Source organism: Geotrypetes seraphini, chromosome 14, assembly GCF_902459505.1.
Source record: "Geotrypetes seraphini chromosome 14, aGeoSer1.1, whole genome shotgun sequence".
Classification (NCBI taxonomy): domain Eukaryota; kingdom Metazoa; phylum Chordata; class Amphibia; order Gymnophiona; family Dermophiidae; genus Geotrypetes; species Geotrypetes seraphini.
This window is the reverse complement of record NC_047097.1, coordinates 67,264,427-67,285,626: the sequence shown is the minus strand read 5'-3', so window position 1 is coordinate 67,285,626 and position 21,200 is coordinate 67,264,427. Positions and strand designations below refer to the sequence as shown.

At 45.8% G+C, this 21,200-nt stretch overlaps 1 protein-coding gene across 1 annotated transcript in view; it reads left to right on the top strand.

Annotated features, from left to right (window-relative positions):
- Positions 1-21,200, top strand: part of CHD2 (chromodomain helicase DNA binding protein 2) — a 186,355-nt gene that overhangs the window by 91,462 nt on the left and 73,693 nt on the right. The window contains 3 exon segments of the mRNA XM_033920273.1: positions 2,206-2,368; positions 14,954-15,106; positions 18,619-18,690. Of these exon segments, the coding sequence (XP_033776164.1) occupies positions 2,206-2,368; positions 14,954-15,106; positions 18,619-18,690 (388 nt within the window).

The window sequence follows — 21,200 nt, the reverse complement described above, 5'->3', positions numbered from 1 at the left end:
CTAATCAATCTCTTGAGCTTTGAGCAATTTGCAATGCTAAATCTAGTATGCATCCGCAAAGACAACCAGGTTGCCTGTACTACATGAACAAGCATGGTGGAACCAGGTTCATGCGTGCTCTGTCAAGAAGTGATCAAAATCTGGTCCTGGCAATTCCTCACAATATTTTCCTGAAAACAATTTATCTAGAAGGAAAGCAGAATATATTAGCAGACAAGTTGAGCAGACTTCTACAGCCACACGAGTGGTCACAACTTCAACACCTTACATTGAATATTTTTGGATTGGGGAACCCTAGAAGTTGATCTCTTTACATAGTGGCCTCTCCTTCTATAGCTCAGTGTAAGTGTACCCATCATACTTCAAATCTTTCCAACCTTGCTGACACAGAACGAGGGCTCTCTCCATTCCAGTCTATGTTCGTTAGCTCTCAAAGGGTGGTATCTCTCTTCCAACCACTGAATGCCTTTGCAATATCTGCTCCAGTGTCAGCCATCATTGAAGCTTCTAGAAAGCCTTTAATGCAGCGCTGCTATCGCTTCAAATAGACTTGTTTCACAATCTTGTGTAATAACAACACACATGATCCAATCAACTGTCCTCTTCCATTGGTCCTAGATTATCTTCTACACGTCTTTTACTCTGGACTAAAGACTACTTCAGTCAGAGTTCATCTCCGTGCTATTATTGCTTTCATGCTCAACTGGATAAAAAGCCTGTGTATATCTTTTGGTTTTCAGATTCATGAAAGTCTGCCTCCATACCAAACCTGCAATCAAACTTCTCCAATGACTTGGGACCTTAATGTTGTACTTTCCACTCTTTACTTCATTCCCCAAGCATCTCACTTTGAAAGGAACCTTCCTTATTGCTATCACATCTGCATATCAAGTCAGCAAACTTCAAGTACTAGTTTCAGATCCACCTTACACAACATTCTTCTCAATCATCCCAAGTTCTTCCTGAAGGTCATGTTGGAGTTTCATCTAAACCTGTCCATAGTTCTTCTGGTCTTTTTTCCAAGACCACATTCTCACCCTGATGAAGTAGCACTCCAACATTGTGTATTAGCTTATTACTTGGATCGGATGAAACCTCACAAATCTTCCACTCAACTGTTCCTGTTTTTCGATCCAAATAAAATTGGAACCCCCATCCCCAAGAGAACCATCTTCACATGGCTGGCAGACTGTATTTTTGCTATGCCTGGTCTTTTGTTCATACTTTCACATCCCATTGTTTGGAGATTCATTCCATGTGAAATAGTCAGTTTGGCCAAGCAGTTCTGCAAAATTTGTTTTCCATTTAGATGTCAACTTACCTCCAACTGTGACAGTTCGCCAGGCTCATCATGGTAGTTGTCTTCTCAGGCATCAGGCATGATCCTGGAAGCTAGGGAGACCCACATGTGAGAACGTGCTGCCTGCTTGTCATTGGATAAAGTATAGTTACTCACCTGAGGGCTGCAGTCAGATATTCTCACAATCCTCCCACCTCCCCTAGTTGGCTTCTTAGCTTTATTTCTGAACTGAAGGGCCTGTGAGCAGACATCGGGCGGGAAGGCACATGCGCACTCCGGGCAGTCTCAAGATTTTTAAAGTGACAGTACTCTTTTGCTCTGTCCGTACCAGACTCCATGGATGATGTCGCCCACGTGTGAGAATATCTGCCTGCTGCTCTCGGATAACACCTGCTACAGGTGAGTACCTATGCTTTACTGTAGGTTACTATGAGGTTATTCAAATACTGCATCCATTCACATATCCCAAATGAAATCCGGTCGTAAGGGGATGCTGGTCAATTTTGTACCACTTCCTGTGCAGCTATTTAAATCTGTGAAATGCAAAATGATTCCTGATATTTGCAGCTTTATTCACTTCTGACAGGTGTAGAACTGAATCTGTACATCAATATAGGAATAAACAATATAGGGTTAGCCAAGAATTGCATAAGTAACAGTTCAGGTGCAGAGCATTTGAAGTTCTTGTAAGCCAGCCTGAAAGATCAATAACCTATTTTCCAACACGGGCAACATGAATTAAATAACTTCTGTTGCTCAGCATCCTCTTACCTTGAGAAATCAATATTATCATTTCTGCATACCTTTTCTTTGTTACCTGCAAGTACGCTGGATATGTTGTGAAAAGGGAGCATTGTTCATTGAGATTTAAAGTAATCTGTTGGCCCTACTGGCGTGATGTATAGGTGGATTTTAACAAGGAACTACAAGGCCCTTTCAAAAGGAACACGAGGAAGCACGTCGGGTTTCCTTAATATTGTGATGGAGCTAAAGAAGTGTTGCAATCATTGCTTCCTGATCAAAGCACCAGAGGAGAATGAGCGGGAAAACCAACACGAAAACCTGCAGGTGAGGTATCACTAGTGCATGCCACCAAGCATTCAGAGCATATGTCACTTTGATTAGGAAACATGCTAGATGTAGTTTGAGAGCACTGAAGACCAAGTATTTCGCTTTCATAAAACCTTTGGTGTGTTTATGTTCGTCTGCTCTGTTCTGAGTGCATATTGAGCACCAATCTAGGAGCCAAAGCAAGTTTCAGGAACCAGCCAGATGAGTTTGCCCTCATTCAGGATCAGCCCATTCAGGATTTTAGATGCACACCTGATTCCCCTTCTTCTCTTCTGCCAGTTGCGGTCCCCTATATTCCCCTTCTATCACATAGGCTTCTATGTATACATGATCTTTTTCCCAGTCTTCTCCCTCTCATTTTCTCTTCACATTACCTTCATCCTTCTATTGCTGTCTCCTTTTGCTGGTCTCTCAACCCCTCTCCACAAATATATCTAGCAAACTGCCAGCTTCAATTCATTCCTCCAAAGTATCAAAATAAGAATCTGCTAAATTTTATTTATGAATACAGGAAGTGCAAACTGAGTAAACTGGTACCACTTGTCCAATTACCAAACTAATGCTTCCCAAAATGTTGGCCAGAAATGGCTCCAGGCCAGTTAAATTGGCTTGTTGGGGGTTTATTACTCATTTTCATCATCCAGTCCAGCTCATTCTCTTTACTCCACCTCCCCACCCCCCAAATCATCAACCACCCACTCTTTCACTTTCTCCCTCTCCATATCCTGCCTTTGGCCATCCAGTCTCTTTTTTTAGCCAAGTCCATCTCAGCCACCCATAGCCCTATTTCTCATCCCAAGGGGCTGCAGAACGCTTTTGGCTAGGGGTTGCCCAAGCTCCACCTATAGTTTTGCCACTAACCCATTCCTACCATCCCATTGTTCCCCCACCCAATGGTGTCCAGCATTTCTGTCCTTCTTCTCAACCCCCATAGTCTCCAGCATATCTGTCCTCTCCCCCCCAATACACACAATTGGCCTCCAGCATTTTTCTCTCCCTATCTTCTTCCTCCCCTCCATGTCATTTAGCATCTCTTCTTCCCTCCCCTTCCCCTTCCAACATCTTTTTCTGTTTTATTGTCCTGCTGCCTCCAAGCATTTATTCCCTTGCTTCACTCTCCCAGAGTGATGACTGTATCAGCTGCATTAGTAGGATCATGCATAGCATCTGGCATGGGGCCTTGAGCATCTGTGCATGCTCAAAGTCTGTTGGCTCCCGTTGCCTCTTATGCAGCTGATAGTCATCGCCCCAGGGCAGGGGTAGGCAAGTCCGTTCCTCGAGAGCCGGAGCCAGGTCAGGTTTTCAGGATCTCCACAATAAATATGCATGAGATAGATTTGCATCTCAAGGAGGCAGTGCATGCAAATCCATCTCATACATATTCATTGTGGAGATCCGGAAAACCTGACCTGGCTCCGGCTCTCGAGGACCGGAATTGCCTACCCCTGCCCCAGGGGATCAAGGTAAGCAAATAAACATAGGCAAGCAGGAAAAACAGAAAACAAATCCTCTGCAAGTCCAAACCAAGCACCAACACAGTGGGGGGAGACAAAAGACCAAACAGGTCAATGACATTAAAACGGGTTACTTTATTTCACAAGGAGACATGATGTGTTTCAGCCATTGGGTCTGCATCAGGAGCTTGATGTATTGTGAACCGAACAAAGTCTGTACTGAAAATCTCAATTTAACGTGGAGTACTTTACCCTTCCTTTGATGTCTCCAGTGAAGTCACCTGGGGCAGTCCACCCCACCTTTTACTACGCCATGTTTCATTGATATTTTCAGTACAGACTTTGTTCAGTTCACAATACATCAGACTCCTGATGCAGGCCTAGTGGCCGAAACATGTCATGGGTTGAGTTTCCATGTGAAATAAAGCCACCTGTTTTAATGCCATTGACCCATTTGGTCTTTTCTTTCCCCCGCTGCGTTACTGTATGCTAAACAAATAAAGAGTAAGAGAGGCAGAGAAGAAAAATTATCCCAGGACAAGCAGGCAGCATATTCTTAACACATGGGTGACGTCACCGACGGAGCCCTCGGTACGGACCTTTTAACTAGAAGTTTCTAGTTGGCCGCACCGCGCGTGCGCGAGTGCCTTCCCGCCCGACGAAGGAGTGCGTGGTCCCCAGTTTCTTCGTTTCCGCGGAGCGAAGAAGACGCGTGTATTTTTTCAACGGCCGTTGAAATCACTTTTTGCCTTCCCGCTCGCGCTTTTGTTATATATTTTTCTTCCTCTACCTTCGGGTTTCCTTTTTCTTTCAATTGCAAAAAAAAAAAAAAAAAAACTTTGATTTTTATTGTTTCTTTCGTTTTTGCCCCGGCGGGGCCTGTTGCCATTATACAGGCCTCGGACTTCGATTTTGCGGAGGCTATCTTCCCCTTCATGCCCCCGCAGGTCGGTTTTAAGAAGTGCCAGCGGTGTGCACGCCCGATCTCCGTTTCTGACCCACACAATTGGTGTTTGCAGTGCCTGGGTCCGGAGCATCGGGCAGATTCCTGCACCCGCTGTGCCACTTTACAAAAACGTACACTTAAAAACCGAAGAATCCAGCAAACCCTGCTCTTCGGCTCCGAGTCGGCGATGGATTCATCACCCTCAACGGCGGTACCGCAGAAATCGGCACCGTCCAGCTCGACACCGACCGATCCCGCATCGGCGCCACTGGCGCCAGGTAAGCCGGCTAAGAAGCCTTCCTCTTCCCTCGAGCGCCCTCCAGCTACGGTGACGACACCGTCCATACCGGCATCGCACCGGTCCCGTAAACGCTCCGCCCCGATAACGGTGAGTGCCTCGTCATCGGCCTCCTCATCGCCGGGGCGTGGAGCGGCATCCAAGGAACCGAAGAAAAAGAAAGCGGTTCCGATGCCACCCCTGGATGACCGTATCTCGGCCATTCTGCAAACTCAGCTTCAGGAGCAGTTGAAGAAACAGCTTGAACAACTGCTACCCTCTATCCTGGCACCGCTCCTTCCGGTACCAGACCGGCCCGAGCCCCGCACCGAGCCCCCGGTGTCCACTCCTTCGGTACCGGTAAACACCTCGATGCCGATCCTTTCGGCCCAACAACTTCCTGATGATCCTGTGGTTCATTCTCAACCCACAGTGGATCCTGCTCGGCACCAGGCGGTACGGCACTCTTCTCGGGACCGAGAACGACGCCGATCGTCCTCCCCTGGTGCCGTTTCGGTGCGCTCTGGTAAATCTTTGTCCAAGACTCGCCACACCGCACCCTCCACCCCGGTGTCCCGACACGCACCGGAGGTCAGGGATCCTGATTTATGGGAGGAGACTCCTCTCGGTACCGAGGAGGATCCCTCCTCATCTGATGAGGAACCATCGGCACCTGATGCCACCTCTAAACCTGAGCAGTCCTCTTTTTCTAAATTTCTGAGGGAAATGTCTGCTGCTCTGTCACTTCCCCTTGAATCTGACTCCAAAAAGTCCCAAGCCTTTTTAGAAGCCTTAGACTTTGAGCAACCTCCTAAAGAGTTCCTCAAACTTCCCGTACATGACATCTTACGGGAGACATTCTACAAAAACTTGGAAAATCCCCTCACGGTACCGGGAGCTCCCCGTAAACTGGACAACCTTTACCGTGTCATCCCTATTCCAGGATTCGACAAATCTCAATTGCCCCATGAGTCCCTTCTGGTGGAATCCACCTTAAAAAAGACTCAGGGCTCCAGTGTCTATGCCTCTACCCCTCCTGGCAGAGAAGGTAAGACCATGGACAAGTTTGGCAAGAGGCTTTACCAAAATGCCATGCTTGCCAACAGGGCAAACAACTATTCCTTCCATTTTTCCTTTTATCTCAAACACTTGGTCCAACAGCTGTCTGCCCTCCAGAAGTACCTACCTGAGCGCAAGGTCCCGCTATTCCAGCAGCACATATCTGGCCTTCTCCAAATGCGCAAGTATATGGTCCGCTCGATATACGACTCCTTCGAGCTCACCTCTCGGGCCTCTGCCATGGCTGTAGCCATGCGTCGCTTGGCCTGGCTCAGAGTCTCCGACCTGGACATCAACCACCAGGACCGCCTGGCCAACGCCCCCTGTCTCGGGGATGAGCTTTTTGGAGAGTCACTGGATTCCACCACCCAGAAACTCTCCGCCCATGAGACCAGGTGGGACACCCTGATCAAGCCGAAAAAGAAGGCTCCGCCTGCTCGACCCTATCGGCCTCAATCATCTTACCAGCGGAGGTTCTCAGCCAGGCCACTCAATCCACCTCCCCAACAATCTCGGCGACCCCGTCAACAGCAGCACCATGCCCAGGCTCGGTCTCAGGCCACTCAACCCTCCAAGCCTCCTCAGCCTGCTAAACAATCTCAGCCCTTTTGACTCTTCTCTCCAGGGCATAGCCAGTCATCCACCCTCGCTACCTCTTCCACAGCCTATCGGGGGTCGTCTCACCATTTTCTCAAGCCGTTGGGAAGTCATCACGTCGGACCAGTGGGTCCTCAACATCATCCGCCACGGCTACTCTCTCAACTTCCAGACTCTGCCTCCGGACAACCTTCCCGTAGAGTCTGCTTCAAACTCATCTCAAACCCCCCTCCTCCTGAGGGAGGTTCAATCCCTCCTCCTTCTCAATGCCATCGAAGAAGTACCTCCAGATCAAAGGGGGCAGGGATTCTACTCCCGCTACTTCCTGGTACCCAAAAAGACGGGAGACCTCCGTCCCATTCTCGATCTCAGGGACCTCAACAAGTGTCTGGTCAAGGAGAAGTTCAGAATGCTCTCCCTTGCCACGCTCTACCCTCTTCTTTCTCAACACGACTGGCTATGTTCCCTGGACCTCAAAGAGGCCTACACTCACATCTCCATCAATCAACATTCTCGCCGCTACCTGCGGTTCCAGGTACTGCACCACCACTATCAGTACAAGGTGCTACCGTTCGGCCTCGCCTCCTCACCCAGGGTCTTCACCAAGTGCCTTATAGTGGTAGCGGCCTTCCTCAGGTCTCACAACCTCCAGGTGTTCCCCTATTTGGACGATTGGTTGGTGAAAGCACCTACGTCTCCACTTGTGCTACAGGCTACTCATCACACCATCTCTCTCCTCCACCTCCTGGGGTTCGAGATCAACTACCCCAAGTCGCATCTGCTTCCCACCCAGCGACTTCAATTCATTGGAGCAGTTCTGGACACCACGCTAATGAGGGCTTTTCTCCCCTCCGATCGCAAGCAGACCCTGCTCCATCTCTGCCGTCAGGTACTCATGCATCCCTCCATTCCTGCTCGACAGATGATGGTCCTCCTGGGTCACATGGCCTCGACAGTGCATGTCCTTCCTCTGGCTCGTCTCCACCTTCGTACACCTCAGTGGACGCTCGCCAACCAGTGGTCACAGACTACGGATCTTCTTTCTCATCCCATCTCTGTGACATCATCTCTTCAGCAATCTCTCCAATGGTGGTTGAACTCCTCAAATCTTTCCAGGGGTCTACTTTTCCATCTGCCCCCCCACTCTATGATCATCACCACAGATGCGTCCCCCTACGCGTGGGGAGCTCACCTGGGAGATCTACGCACCCAGGGACTTTGGACCCCACAGGAGCGTCGTCATCACATCAATTTCCTGGAACTCAGAGCCATGTTCTACGCCCTCAAGGCTTTCCAACATCTTCTCTGTCCTCAAGTCCTCCTCCTATGCACAGACAATCAAGTCGCCATGTACTACATAAACAAGCAAGGCGGCACCGGATCTCGCCCCCTTTGTCTGGAGGCTCTGCGCATCTGGACCTGGGCCACGGACCGCAATCTCTTTCTCAGGGCGGTCTATATCCAGGGCGAACAGAACTCTCTGGCCGACAATCTCAGCCGCATCCTTCAACCTCACGAGTGGACGTTGGACCCTCCGACTCTACTCTCCATCTTTGCTCGATGGGGCACTCCGCAGGTGGACCTCTTTGCAGCACCTCACAACCATCAGCTGCCCCAATTCTGTTCCAGACTCTTCTCTCCTCACCGTCTGACCCCGGATGCATTCCTGCTCGACTGGAGGGATCGGTTCCTCTATGCCTTCCCTCCACTTCCTTTGATGTTGCGGACCTTGTCCAAACTCCGCAAGGACAATGCCACCATGATCCTCATCGCCCCTCGGTGGCCTCGTCAACACTGGTTCTCCCTTCTGCTTCAACTCAGCTCCAGGGAGCCCATTCCTCTTCCTGTGTTTCCTACTCTACTTACACAGCAGAATCAGTCTCTACTACATCCCAACCTGTCTTCCCTCCACCTGACAGCTTGGTTTCTCTCGGGCTGACCTCTCCTGAGAATCTATCTCAACCGGTCCGCCTCATTTTGGACGCCTCCAGGAAACCGGCCACTCTCCAATGTTACCATCAGAAGTGGACCAGATTCTCCTCGTGGTGTCTCCGGCATCATCAAGAACCCACCTCTTTGGCGGTGGAAACTGTCTTGGAATATTTGCTCTCGCTGTCCAACGCTGGCCTCAAAACCACCTCCATCAGAGTCCACCTCAGTGCCATCACTGCGTTTCACGAGCCTATTCTCGGAAAACCCCTCACGGCTCATCCTCTGGTTTCAAGATTTATGAGAGGGCTCTTCAACATCAAACCGCCTCTCAAGCCTCCTCCCGTCATCTGGGACCTGAATGTGGTTCTCTCTGCTCTCATGAAACCTCCGTTTGAGCCTCTTGCCACAGCTTCATTCAGGCTTCTTACATGGAAGGTGCTTTTCCTAATTGCCATCACCTCTGCCAGGAGGGTTAGCGAACTGCATGCACTGGTTGCCGACCCACCGTTCACTGTTTTTCACCATGACAAGGTTGTTCTGCGTACCCACCCTAAATTCCTTCCCAAGGTGGTCTCGGCTTTTCACCTCAACCAGTCCATTGTGCTTCCCGTCTTCTTCCCTAAGCCTCACTCGCATCCTGGAGAACAGGCGTTGCACACGCTGGATTGTAAGCGTGCCCTTGCTTACTACCTTGATCGTACCAGAGCTCACCGAACATCCCCTCAGCTCTTTTTGTCTTTCGATCCCAACCGTTTGGGCCGTCCTGTCTCCAAACGGACACTTTCAAATTGGCTTGCTGCCTGTATTGCCTTCTGTTATGCTCGGGCCGGTCTCTCACTGGAAGGATCTGTCACGGCCCACAGAGTCCGAGCTATGGCTGCTTCTGTGGCTTTCCTCCGTTCCACGCCCATCGAGGAAATCTGCAAGGCGGCCACTTGGTCCTCAGTTCACACGTTCACTACTCACTACTGTCTGGATGCGTTCTCCAGACGGGATGGACACTTCGGCCAATCTGTGTTACAAAATTTATTTTCCTAATGGCCAACCATCCCTCCTCCCTCTTTGTTAGCTTGGAGGTCACCCATGTGTTAAGAATATGCTGCCTGCTTGTCCTGGGATAAAGCACAGTTACTTACCGTAACAGGTGTTATCCAGGGACAGCAGGCAGATATTCTTAAGTCCCACCCACCTCCCCGGGTTGGCTTCTTAGCTGGCTTATCCTAACTGGGGACCACGCACTCCTTCGTCGGGCGGGAAGGCACTCGCGCACGCGCGGTGCGGCCAACTAGAAACTTCTAGTTAAAAGGTCCGTACCGAGGGCTCCGTCGGTGACGTCACCCATGTGTTAAGAATATCTGCCTGCTGTCCCTGGATAACACCTGTTACGGTAAGTAACTGTGCTTTTTCGGGGATGCCATGGTATCTGTGGCTTCTCTCTGTTCCAACACCTATGCTTCACCCCATGTAGCCCTCGCTACACAGAACAATCAGCTGCCTCCCCATCCTGTACCTCAGTCACCGTATGTCCTCCCCAGCCTTGTACCCCAAGCAGCCACTTTCCCTCTTGCCCCAGACAAGCAGCCACTCACATCTCTCTCCAGCATTGGACCCCAGCTAGGCGGCCACCCACCCTCTCCCTAGCCTTGCACACCAGCCATACACCCCTTTTCCAGCTTGTACCCCAACAAAGCAGGCAGTTGCTACCCCCCAGTTCCTTTCTCTAGCAAGGCAGCCAGCCTCTCTCCTCGCAATAGCCCTCAGATATACCTATTACTCTACTGTCTGTGGCTGCCGTCAGAAACAAGAACTTGCTCTTCCATGCATTGTGTTGTTCTGTGCAAGTCTGAACCATCTACTTCAGGATCTTTCATGCTGGCCTCATGAAATTTGAGACCAGAGCGAGAGTTTCTGGATCACACAGTTCAGGCTTATACAAAGCCAGGCAACACAGAGAAGAGTAATTTCCTCCTGTGGCAACATAAGCCAGAAACACTTTTAAACTGGCAAAATAATCCCAGGCACCAGGGACAAATTTCTAGTTGTCATGGCATCCTGGAGCCTAGCATTTGTCGAGCCTCGGTCTAAAGTATACAAAAGAAAACCCTGATAAGCCTGAAACTGTTTGGAAGAAATACTTTGGACTTCTGGAACAAAAATAAGTAAAGCATTTAAAGAATATGACACCTTGCCAACTATGAAGCACAGGGTTGGTCCTATTATGCTTTGGATTTGTGGGGCTCCAACGGCACAAGAAGTATTTATTGTGCTTGTAGAAGGAAGAATGTTACAATTAATTCTACAGGGACAAGCAGGCATAATATTCTCACATGTGGGTGACAACATTCATGGAACCTGGTACAGACATTGCCAAGTGCACTGTCACTTTAAATCTTTAAGCGGTGCTTTGCCTGCCTGACTTTGGCTCATGGGATCATCAGTTCTTAGTTTTCTGCAGAGCTTAGAAGCTGTGTCTTAGGTTTCCCCTGAACTTAAATATCTTTTTGTGCCTTCCTGGTTTCATTTTATTGTTATTTTCCTCATTTTTTAATCATTCCCTTGAACTTGATTAAATTTTCTTCACTTTTGATTTTTTGTCCTTTGGGCCACTTTGAGGTCTTTTTTTGCCCTAGGGAGCATCAACAGTTTTCAGTATAGTTTTCACTGGAGCTCCCCGGGCTAATCATGCCTGTTGATCTCGCTTTGGCTGTTTTTCCTTCCATGTCAAAGAGGGTGTCAAGTAGCTTCAAGAAATGTACTTGATGTAATCGGACCATTTCAGGCTCTGAGCCCCATAATTGAGACATTCCCTATGATCTGTGCCTGTGTACTCATAGTCAGCGCTCCTCTCAACACACTTCAGGAATGTCAGCAGCTGTTTGCACAGCCGAAAGTGGACTGGTAGCCCAGGTGGCTAAACACACTTCTCTCCTGAGGGAATGAGTAGTAGTCTTGAAGGATGCGCAGGATTGCAGAGTGGACATGATTCTGAAAAGTTAGACCTCTCTATCAAGACTGCTTTCTTAATTGCTGTCACGTCCGCATGGAGAGTACCAGAGTTGCAAGCTCTTTCAGAAAACCATTCCCGGACGAAGGCACGTGTCAGGACACTTAAATTGCTGGGGTATATAGAGTAGAGAATGACACTGTGACTGTTACCCATGGCTAGCCACGGATAACCTGCAGGAATGGGGGGGGGGGAAATCAACTGGTTGTGTTGACAAGCCACCGTCCCATGGAGCCACTGAAGGCAGGTAGGAGCAGCCCAGCTGTTTGGCTCTGAAGGGAACAAGTAAGAGAGAGAGAGGGGGGGGATATCAACAGGGGACAAAGGGAGAAATGAGGGGGGGGGAAAGAGTGTGTTGAAACATGGGAGGGGCACATTAGGGACTGGGCGGGCGGAGATGGGAACTGAACTGGCAGAGACAGGGCCGAGCTCGATGGGGTGGGGACGGGGGCAATTTTTTGCCCTTCTTCATTCTCTAATGTAGAGCTCCATAAATGTTTTGTTGGCTGAAGTTCTCCAAGTTATATGTAGTTTGTTATTAATAGTTTTCATATACTTTTTACAGAGCGGAATAGAATGCATCTGAGTTTTCAGGGCATTTCCCCGTCTCCTCTGTTTTTATGTTTATCTTATAGGGGCTGTAAAGAGAGTACAAACTGAAGGGAGCTGCACAGCTTGAGGGTTCAGATTGAATATCCATCCAGAATGACACACCTATTTACAAGAAAGAAGATTATCGAGATAAGAACCTAATCTTTCTTTCCACCTAAAACTTTAATAAAACTATTAATCAAACCTTTTCCTGTTGCTTGTGATTTTAACGTGGTTTTCTCTGCTCTTTTGAAATCTCCCTTTGCTCTCTCAAACTACTCAACTTGGAAAGTTGTTGTCCTCATAGCTCACTGTGTGAGTGAACTTCAAACCTTTATATCAGATCCTCCCCATGACAGATAGTTCTTTGAACACATCCAAAATCCTCCCTAAACTAAAGTAGTTTCAGCATTCCACCTCAACCAATCCATCATTTTGCCTGTTTTCTTTTCAAAGCCACATTCTCATCCTGGAGAAGCAGCCCTTCACATCTTTGACTGCAAATGTTCTCTGACATACTATCTGGATTGCACTAAGCCACATAGAGGGTCCTCCCAGCTCTTAGTTGCCTTTGATCATGTTAGGCTAGGAGAAGCTGTATCCAGAAGAACCATCTCCACTTGGCTAGCGGACTGTGTCTCCTTTATGTATACTCAGACTGGGTTGACGTTACAAGGCTGTATGACATCCCACAATGTACTGGCTTTGGCCGCCTTGGTGGCTCATTTTTGCTGTGCATCCATTGAAGAAATCTGCAAAGAGCTACTTGGTCCTCAATCCATATGTTTACTTCTCACTACTGTTTAGAACACAACTCCAGAAGAGACAGTTTTAGCTAGATTTATTCTCTACTTAAAGCCAGTTTTCCCTCCAACCCTATAAGGTTTGCCAGGCTCCTGTGTTTTCAATGTTTAACCTCTTCCAGAGACATGAACCTGGCAGCCTGGAGGTCCCACATTTGAGAATATTATGCCTGCATGTCCTCGGAGAAAGCAAAGATACTTGCCTGTAACAGATGTTCTCTGAGGACAGCAGACATATATTCTCACAACCTGCCCACTTCGCTTAGTTGGCTTCTTACCTTTGTTTGTGAACAGATGGTCTCACAAGCCAACATCAGGTGAGAAGGCACAAACACATGCATGGTTTGGGCACTACCTAAAGATTTAAAATGACAAAGTACTTGGCGGGTTCTGTGAATGACAACATCCGCATGTGAGAATATACCTGTATGCCTGCTGTCCTTTGAAAGCACCTGCTACAGGTAAATATCTTTGCTATATCGACATATCCTAAAGAAAAATGTCCACAATCACTGAAGAAGTGGAAGCTAAAATGAGGGGGGATATTTCAGTAAGACAAATATTTGAATCGTACTTCAAGTATGAAATACTTACTGGAAAGAAAGTTGAATGTTTTAGAATAGCATTCATATGCTTCAGCCTTGATTATTGAAAATTTGTGGGTGATTTCAGACATGAAGGAGATCTAAAAATATTTCTGAGGTAGAAGAGTTCTGTAACTCCAAACGCTAGAATAGGAGGTCACTTTTCTGGCTATAGGAAATGTGTGGAAACTTATTTCTGTCAGAGTTGGTGGTACAAAGTACTGATAGAAAGAGTGTCCAAACTTATGCACCTGACATTTTCACTGTTATCTTTGACCTATGAAAAACTACAGATAGTAATTATGAATTAAAAATTAAAGAAAGATGTTATGTTCAACTCTGTAAACCCCAAAACAACAAAAGGGATATATAAATAAATGGTTCACAGTCATAAGCATGCGGGACAAAGCCGCACCGACATTAGAGAGCAGACAATTGAGCGCAAGACTCCAGCGTGCTGCCGTAAAAGTTAATTTTAAAGAGCTCTGACGGGGGGGTGTAAGGGGGAACCCCCCCCCAGTTTACTTAATAGTGTTCGCGCTGCCGTTGGGGGGTTGGAACCCCCCATTATAGAGGAAACTTAACTTTTTCCCTATTTTTTAGGGGAAAAGTTAAGTTTTCTGTATAATGTAGGGGTGTGCACCTCCCCTGACGGCAGCGTACTCTCTAATGTCGACGCGGCCTTGTACGGCGCGCTTTTGTCCTGTCACCAAATAAACTTGCTAAAACAGTAAGTAAGCAGGTTCTTCCTAACTCCTTTAGCCAAGGGCATCTACTTACCGAGTTGCTGTTTTGTGTTAGGGAATCAGAGAACAAACAATGAAGGTGACTAATCGATGTTCAACTTCCTTTATTGTTTGGAACAACAAAGGAAATTAAACATCGATTAGTCACCTTCATTGTTTGTTCTCTGCTTTCACGTTTGCGGAGGTAGCATCTCCTGTTTCTTGAGACGTTATGTTAGGGAATGCCTTATTTCTCTGTTTAACTTTGAACCAATGTTGAGACTGTCAGCTTTTGCTCATTTTGTAATTCATTCAGACATGTCAAGGGAGCGTAAAAGTTTCCACATCGCTGTTTTTTGTCTCTAGCACATATACTTATACTGCATTATTTCTTTGTTGATTCTTTAAAAGGTAGTATAATCTGTGTGAAAAATAAGACATATTTATCGTTTAAAAACAATTGAATCACAAAAGCATGAATACAGCAATTAAAAACCACATGCAGTTCTAGTTAATTTTTTTGTTTTCACATATGTTAGTTGTCAGTTGCACTCAAATGCTAGAGGAAGCTAAATGAGAGCATAAAGTGAAATTACTTATACCTCTTCAGTCCCTCATCAGGAGCAGTGGAAAACTGATACTTCTGGACAAGCTGCTGACACGACTCCGTGAAAGGGGGAACAGAGTTCTAATCTTCTCCCAGATGGTGCGGATGCTGGACATTCTCGCTGAATATCTAACTATTAAGCACTACCCTTTCCAGGTGAGGAAAAGCACATTTCTTTGCAGCAGGCTCAGGTTCCTGATGTACTGTTGCCAAAGCAAAACAGGACAACAGCTGATTAACAATGCACTTCCCTTATCATCCATATCAGACCAGTCCAGAATCTGTGGGTGTTGTGTGTGCCGACCAGCAGAGGGAGATAAGGAGCAAATACATAGAACTATTTTGTTTCCCTAAGAGCGCCATCAGTACTTTTACTTCTCCAGCTGCTGGTGACTACACCATGAAGGTTTTGGGCTGAACAGGCCAAATAAGCTCCTAAACCAGATGAAACGATTAACTAGAGCTTTTTCCTCTCTGCATGCAAGGAAAAAAACAAGAGAGAGAGCATTTGGGGGGCATACTTGGCGGTGTTATGTTTCTTTAACTGTCCCTTCAACTGTGAGGGGTTTTTGGGGTTGAAGTGTTATTGAGGAATGGGCAATTAATTTGAGAATTAAAAAGAAGCTTTTACTCCATTCCTCTGACTGAGAGCTATCATCTTATTCGGTCCTGATCCACTTAGTATATCTCAGTCTCCCTAGCAGATCATGGGTTATTGCCTTCTTTGGGCTTGAATTTGGGGGGAGGGGAAAAAAAGAACAAGTCTATCAATTGAATTGTTGATTTGGTCTTGGGAATTAAAGAAGCAACTTGTGAAAGGGACTCTGCCTGACTTCTGCAGGGGCAGTACCTTGTAAGGTTGAGAGCCCCAGAGGTAAAAGCTCCGCATGCATAAGAACATAAGAAGTTGCCCCCGCTGAGTCAGACCAGAGGTCCATCTTGCTCAGCGGTCCGCTCCCGCGGCGGCCCATCAGGCCTAGTGCCTGAACAGTGATCCCTGATTAATTTTATAATTTTACCTCTAATCCCATCCCTATAATCTACCTCTACTCTTATCTGTACCCCTCAATCCCTTTGTCTTCCAAGTACCTATCCAAAGCTTCCTTGAACCTCTGTAGCGTGCTCCTGTTTATCACATCCTCCGGTAGCGCATTCCATGTATCTACCCCCTTTGTGTGAAAAAGAACTTCCTAACGTTTGTTCTAAACTTCGGGAGTTGCAGAAATCCAAACACTAGGAAGTGCACATACTCAGAAAAGAGTTTGGATTTCTGCACTCCCGGATTGCAGGAAGGGATTGAACTAGAGCAGGGGTAGGCAATTCCGGTCCTTGAGAGCCAGAGCCAGGTCAGGTTTTCAGGATATCCACAATAAATATGCATGAGATAGATTTGCATTAGAGAATGACACGGTGACAAAATTCATCACCGTTCCTGTCCCTGCGGATAACCGCGGGAAATAATCTCATGTCATTTTCTAGTGTCTATTTCAACCTCGGTCCTTCTACACCAGCATTCTTCAAAGCAAAGCTTGCGGGTCAATGGTTGTGGCCATTCATACTCTGATTCTTTCCTCTCTCCTTAAAGAATGACATGAAGATGGTTTCCCGCGGTTATCCGCAGGGACGGGAACGGTGATGAATTTTGTCACCGTGTCATTCTCTAATTTGCATCTCAAGGAGGCAGTGCATGCAAATCCATCTCATACATATTCATTGTGGAGATTCTGAAAACCTGACCTGGCTCCGACTCTTAAGGACCGGACTTGCCTACCCCTGCCCTAAAGTATGGAATCCTACAGAGACTCAAAAACAAGAAGAAAGTCCAACTTGGTCTGCAGAAAAAACACCAACCAGGAAAAAACAACGAAATTGCAGACTATGTACAAGATGCAGGCAAATTTATTTGTACCAAAATTAAAATGCAAGAGATAATATAAATAAAACCCTTTTACCAATCAAGGGACCCGACACGGTCCGTGTTTCGGACAAACCTTCGTCAGGGGTCCTAATCAATACAGATACAATACAAAAATCATTAAAAAGTACTATGATAATCAACGAATAACATGATGGTGTTGTCATGCCATGCTACCATAGCTTGTGATCAAGTGACGTGATTATCAGAAAAGTTATGTAAAATCATATGATGGAAAAGAAAGGACGCATGCGAACATAAAAGACACATGCAAAGGACAATAAGTCAATAAAATAGAACAGTGTTCTTCAACCTTTTTACACCTGTGGACCCCTGACGAAGGTTTGTCCGAAACACGGACCGTGTCGGGTCCCTTGATTGGTAAAAGGGTTTTATTTATATTATCTCTTAAATTTTAATTTTGGTACAAATAAATTTGCCTGCATCTTGTACATAGTCTGCAATCCTACAGAGACTAACAGAAAGAAGATTATCGTAGGCAAAAACCTAATCATCCATTACTGTGAATTATTGACTCCTGAGGAAGATGCTTTTGCGCTGAAACACATATGTGTCGGGGCTTTACTAGCATTACAAAATGGAAATCTTCATAATTTCAAGAAAATTTGGCAACCATTGACTAATTATTCTAATGATTAGACTTCTTAGCACAATTACAGTACTTATATAAGAATGGGGTGGGTTATTGTATAATTTTTGGAAATAATATTTATAAAAATGGGGAGGGAATTATAACTTCTGATTATATATAATTTATAATATATACTGTATATAAATTAAGTTTTATTAATGACAGATACAATGATATATAGCAATTAATTATATTACTTGTGAATCAATTATTGTAAAGATGAAAATTAATAAATAAAAATTTAAAAAAAAAAAAAATAAATAAAACCCTTGTGCTGGAATTTGTCTTGCTTACCTCTCCTCTCCTTTTTTTTGCCACACACAGAGAATTGTCTTCTTTTTGTTCCCTTTCAGCACTCATGTAGTGTCTGAGCTCCTTCACTTGACTCATAAGACTGTGAGAACATTGTGATATTTCAGGCACAAGGCGACTGAAATCAGAAGCACCTATTGCCAGTAGGGAACAGCTGTTCTGGGTGAGGGGCTTGCATCAGTAGAGGTTGAGGCAAGGCACCGAGGGAGAGCAGTTGATGCAAGAGGTGCTCTTGTTGGAGTGCTTCATTCTGTTGGGAACTCCTGAGAGTTCAAGGAAGATCTCCATTCCTCCCAGGGTTTCACGAGGAGGGTTGGAATGGGGGTTGAGGAAGGAAGATGTCTTTGCTCTCCCATGAGTTTCCTAACTTTATTACCCCTGAAAATGGTGAAAAACAAAGCAAAACAAAACCCACTCTTTCAATTACTATTGGGAAATTTTATGTATGAGATACCCTTTCACTGCTTGCTGGTGTAAAACTTCCTTTTGTAAGATAACTGATCTGGATTTGCAGCCTTTTGATTAAAACTAATCTTCAAGAGACTGTGTAAATGTGAGATTTTTTTGGCTGGTAAGTGTGTAATGATAGCTCATGTCATAGGGTGACTGAATTGCAGGCATGTGTGCAAGCAAGGAGGCTATTTTTAATCTGGAGTTATTTTGATTGATTAAATGCTCCTGCCAGGAACTGAGCTGAGCGGGGGGTAGAGAGCGAAAGAGAGAAGCTTCAGAGCCTTCTGATCCTAGGATGGTGTCTAAATTTCTGTTTTTCTTTTTATTGCTCTCCAGCGCTTGGACGGCTCAATAAAGGGAGAAATCCGTAAGCAGGCATTAGACCACTTCAATGCTGATGGTTCAGAGGTACGAGATTCTTACACTTGCATAATTTCTTCAACTTTCTAATCCATGAACGTGTTGCCAGTGTAACTTCAAGCACACTGAACACTATTTTCACTTTGTTTTTCCAAACAGTAAATGTTATCTGGATTCTTATTCACATTAAGATCAGATGATAAACTTTGTGGAACCTCAAAATCAGATGATGTATTCTGAATCTCCAAATTTATTTGCATGCACAACATATGTAAATATAGAGTATGTATGGAAGAAAAACAATGTTACCTTTTTTTTATTACAAAAGTATATAGACAGTATGTTTCCCACCATACTTCAATGGTGCACAAACCTACAAAGCTATTTTACCTTATGTTAGTCTATGTCCATACGGAAAATGATGTAATTTAAACCACCATAGGCTATGTCTTTTCGGAAAATGCTCCAATTTTAAAACACTCTATGTCCATTAAGTCTATATTTCCAAATCTGTATGTTATGACTCTACTGTACACCGTTTGTTTTTCCCACCAAAGTTTGTCCTACTTATACTGTGAATGTACCCTTGTAACCCGTTCTGGGCTCCTTTGGGAGGATGGGCTAGATAAATAAATGTAGATTGCATGAAAGCTTCACCAGGATAAAGGGTGAAGGGACAGCATAGTTGTCATTAATAACTTCATCTGCTTAGTTGTGTAAGCCAAGGCATAGGAAGGCAAGCTGATTTGTGAGATGTTATGTGGAAAGGCACTGGTTGAGGACACTTGACTTGGGCTCCAAGGAAATTTTTTGGGTGTGCAAGTCAGTAATCTGACCTCTCATTGATAAGAAAACAGCTTAGATACTGTCTTCAAAACACATGTGATGGCAAGTTGGGTACTGCCAAGTATGTTCAATGTGTGCTTGCCCTGTGACCTTGAGGAAAACCACGTCTGCACTTGCACCCAAAGTATTTTGGCGTGCCTCTGCCCATGGACTCAGCTGCAGATGGTAGGAAGAACAGAAAACACTTATTTCTGTGGTCAAATAGGTCCTGTCTGAATTGAAAATACCAATTCTATAGCGTCCCTCCAGACTGGTAAAGGCAAATGGGTTTTGAACCTCTACCAAGTTGTCTATAAGTGGTTTTACAGGTCCCTGGAATCAGTGTGTTCTGAATCTCCAGCAAGCAGAGGTGGTAAATGTGCAGTGGGGGGGGGAAGCATTTCCTCTCAGTACCCTCACCACACTGCTGCTACCATGGCTGCCCCTCCATTGCCACCCCCTGCTACTGCCACCATTGCAGAACCCCCCTCCTATCATACTTTTGCTGGCAGGGATGCTCAAGCTTCTCCAGACAAGAGAGTTCCTCTGCCTCTAACATGCAGCACTTCCACGTATACTTAAACCCTTAAGGGTTTGAAGGGTTCACTCCCCCACACACACACACATTCTCACTCTTCTCTCCACTTGTTTCCAGTATGTCTGGGGGGGTTACTATTTTGAGGCCCTCGGTATGTTTATCATAAATACAAAAGTAAAATAAAACAGTTTCTTGATCATATGTCTCTTTAGCTATAAATTACAATACTATTAAGACTTAGCCAAAAGGAAATATTTATAAACTATAAAGAGTTTTACCTCATGCAAAATCGTCTTTCTTTAATAAAACATTAATTATTTTTTCTGAGGCCCTCCAAGTACCTACAAATACAAAATGTGGATGGCGTTCACGGCAATCGTTGTCTGCTGTTATTTTGGGGGTTTTCAGTGTTCCTCTTGGAGATTTTTTGGTATTTTGGATTGATTTGCCATTGGTTTCATTATTCGACACTAACCCCCTCGTCTACAAAACCACGCTAGCGAATTTTAGCGCAGAGAGCTGCGCTGAATGGCCTGCGCTGATCCTGACGCTCATTGAGTTCCTATAAGCATCGGGAGCAGCGCGGGCCATTTCAGTGCGGCTCCCCGCGCTAGAAGCTGCTAGTGTGGTTTCATAGAAGAGGGGATAAAACTCCTGAGGCAGGCCTCTTTGTGCCAAAACATGATCGTGTCGAGTCTGTGTAATAAATAGGATTGAACACCATCTGGTCTACTTCGTTGTTGTTTTTGTGTTCTTGGTCTCCAGCAGGTGTGGAGGTACAGTCTTGTTAGCACTTAGGTAAAATTTAGTACTTTATCTGTGGAGGAGATAGGCAGTGGCCTTTACTAGCCCTTTTGTGCCTGGACGGAGGTAGGGTCCCGTGGGGGTTCCCTTCTTTATCTTGGGGGTGTCACACTTGGGTGGCTGAGTCCCTCTCTGTCTTTTTGTCATAGTGGTGTCTCAGCTATACACCTCTGCATTTGGGCAGTGACTATAGCTTTGAGAGCCTCTGGGGTCAGCTCTTTTGAATTAAGTTAAAAAATAAAAAGTGCTCCCACCGAGGCCTCGCTGAAGCTGGCATTTGTATTTTTTGTTTGCGAAAAGGGATATCCTCTGCTGGGGTCAGCTTCACGGGCAGCCCTGCCGACCAGCAAAGGAGGCTCTCCAGCTACTGCAAAGGGAAAGTTGGCCAACT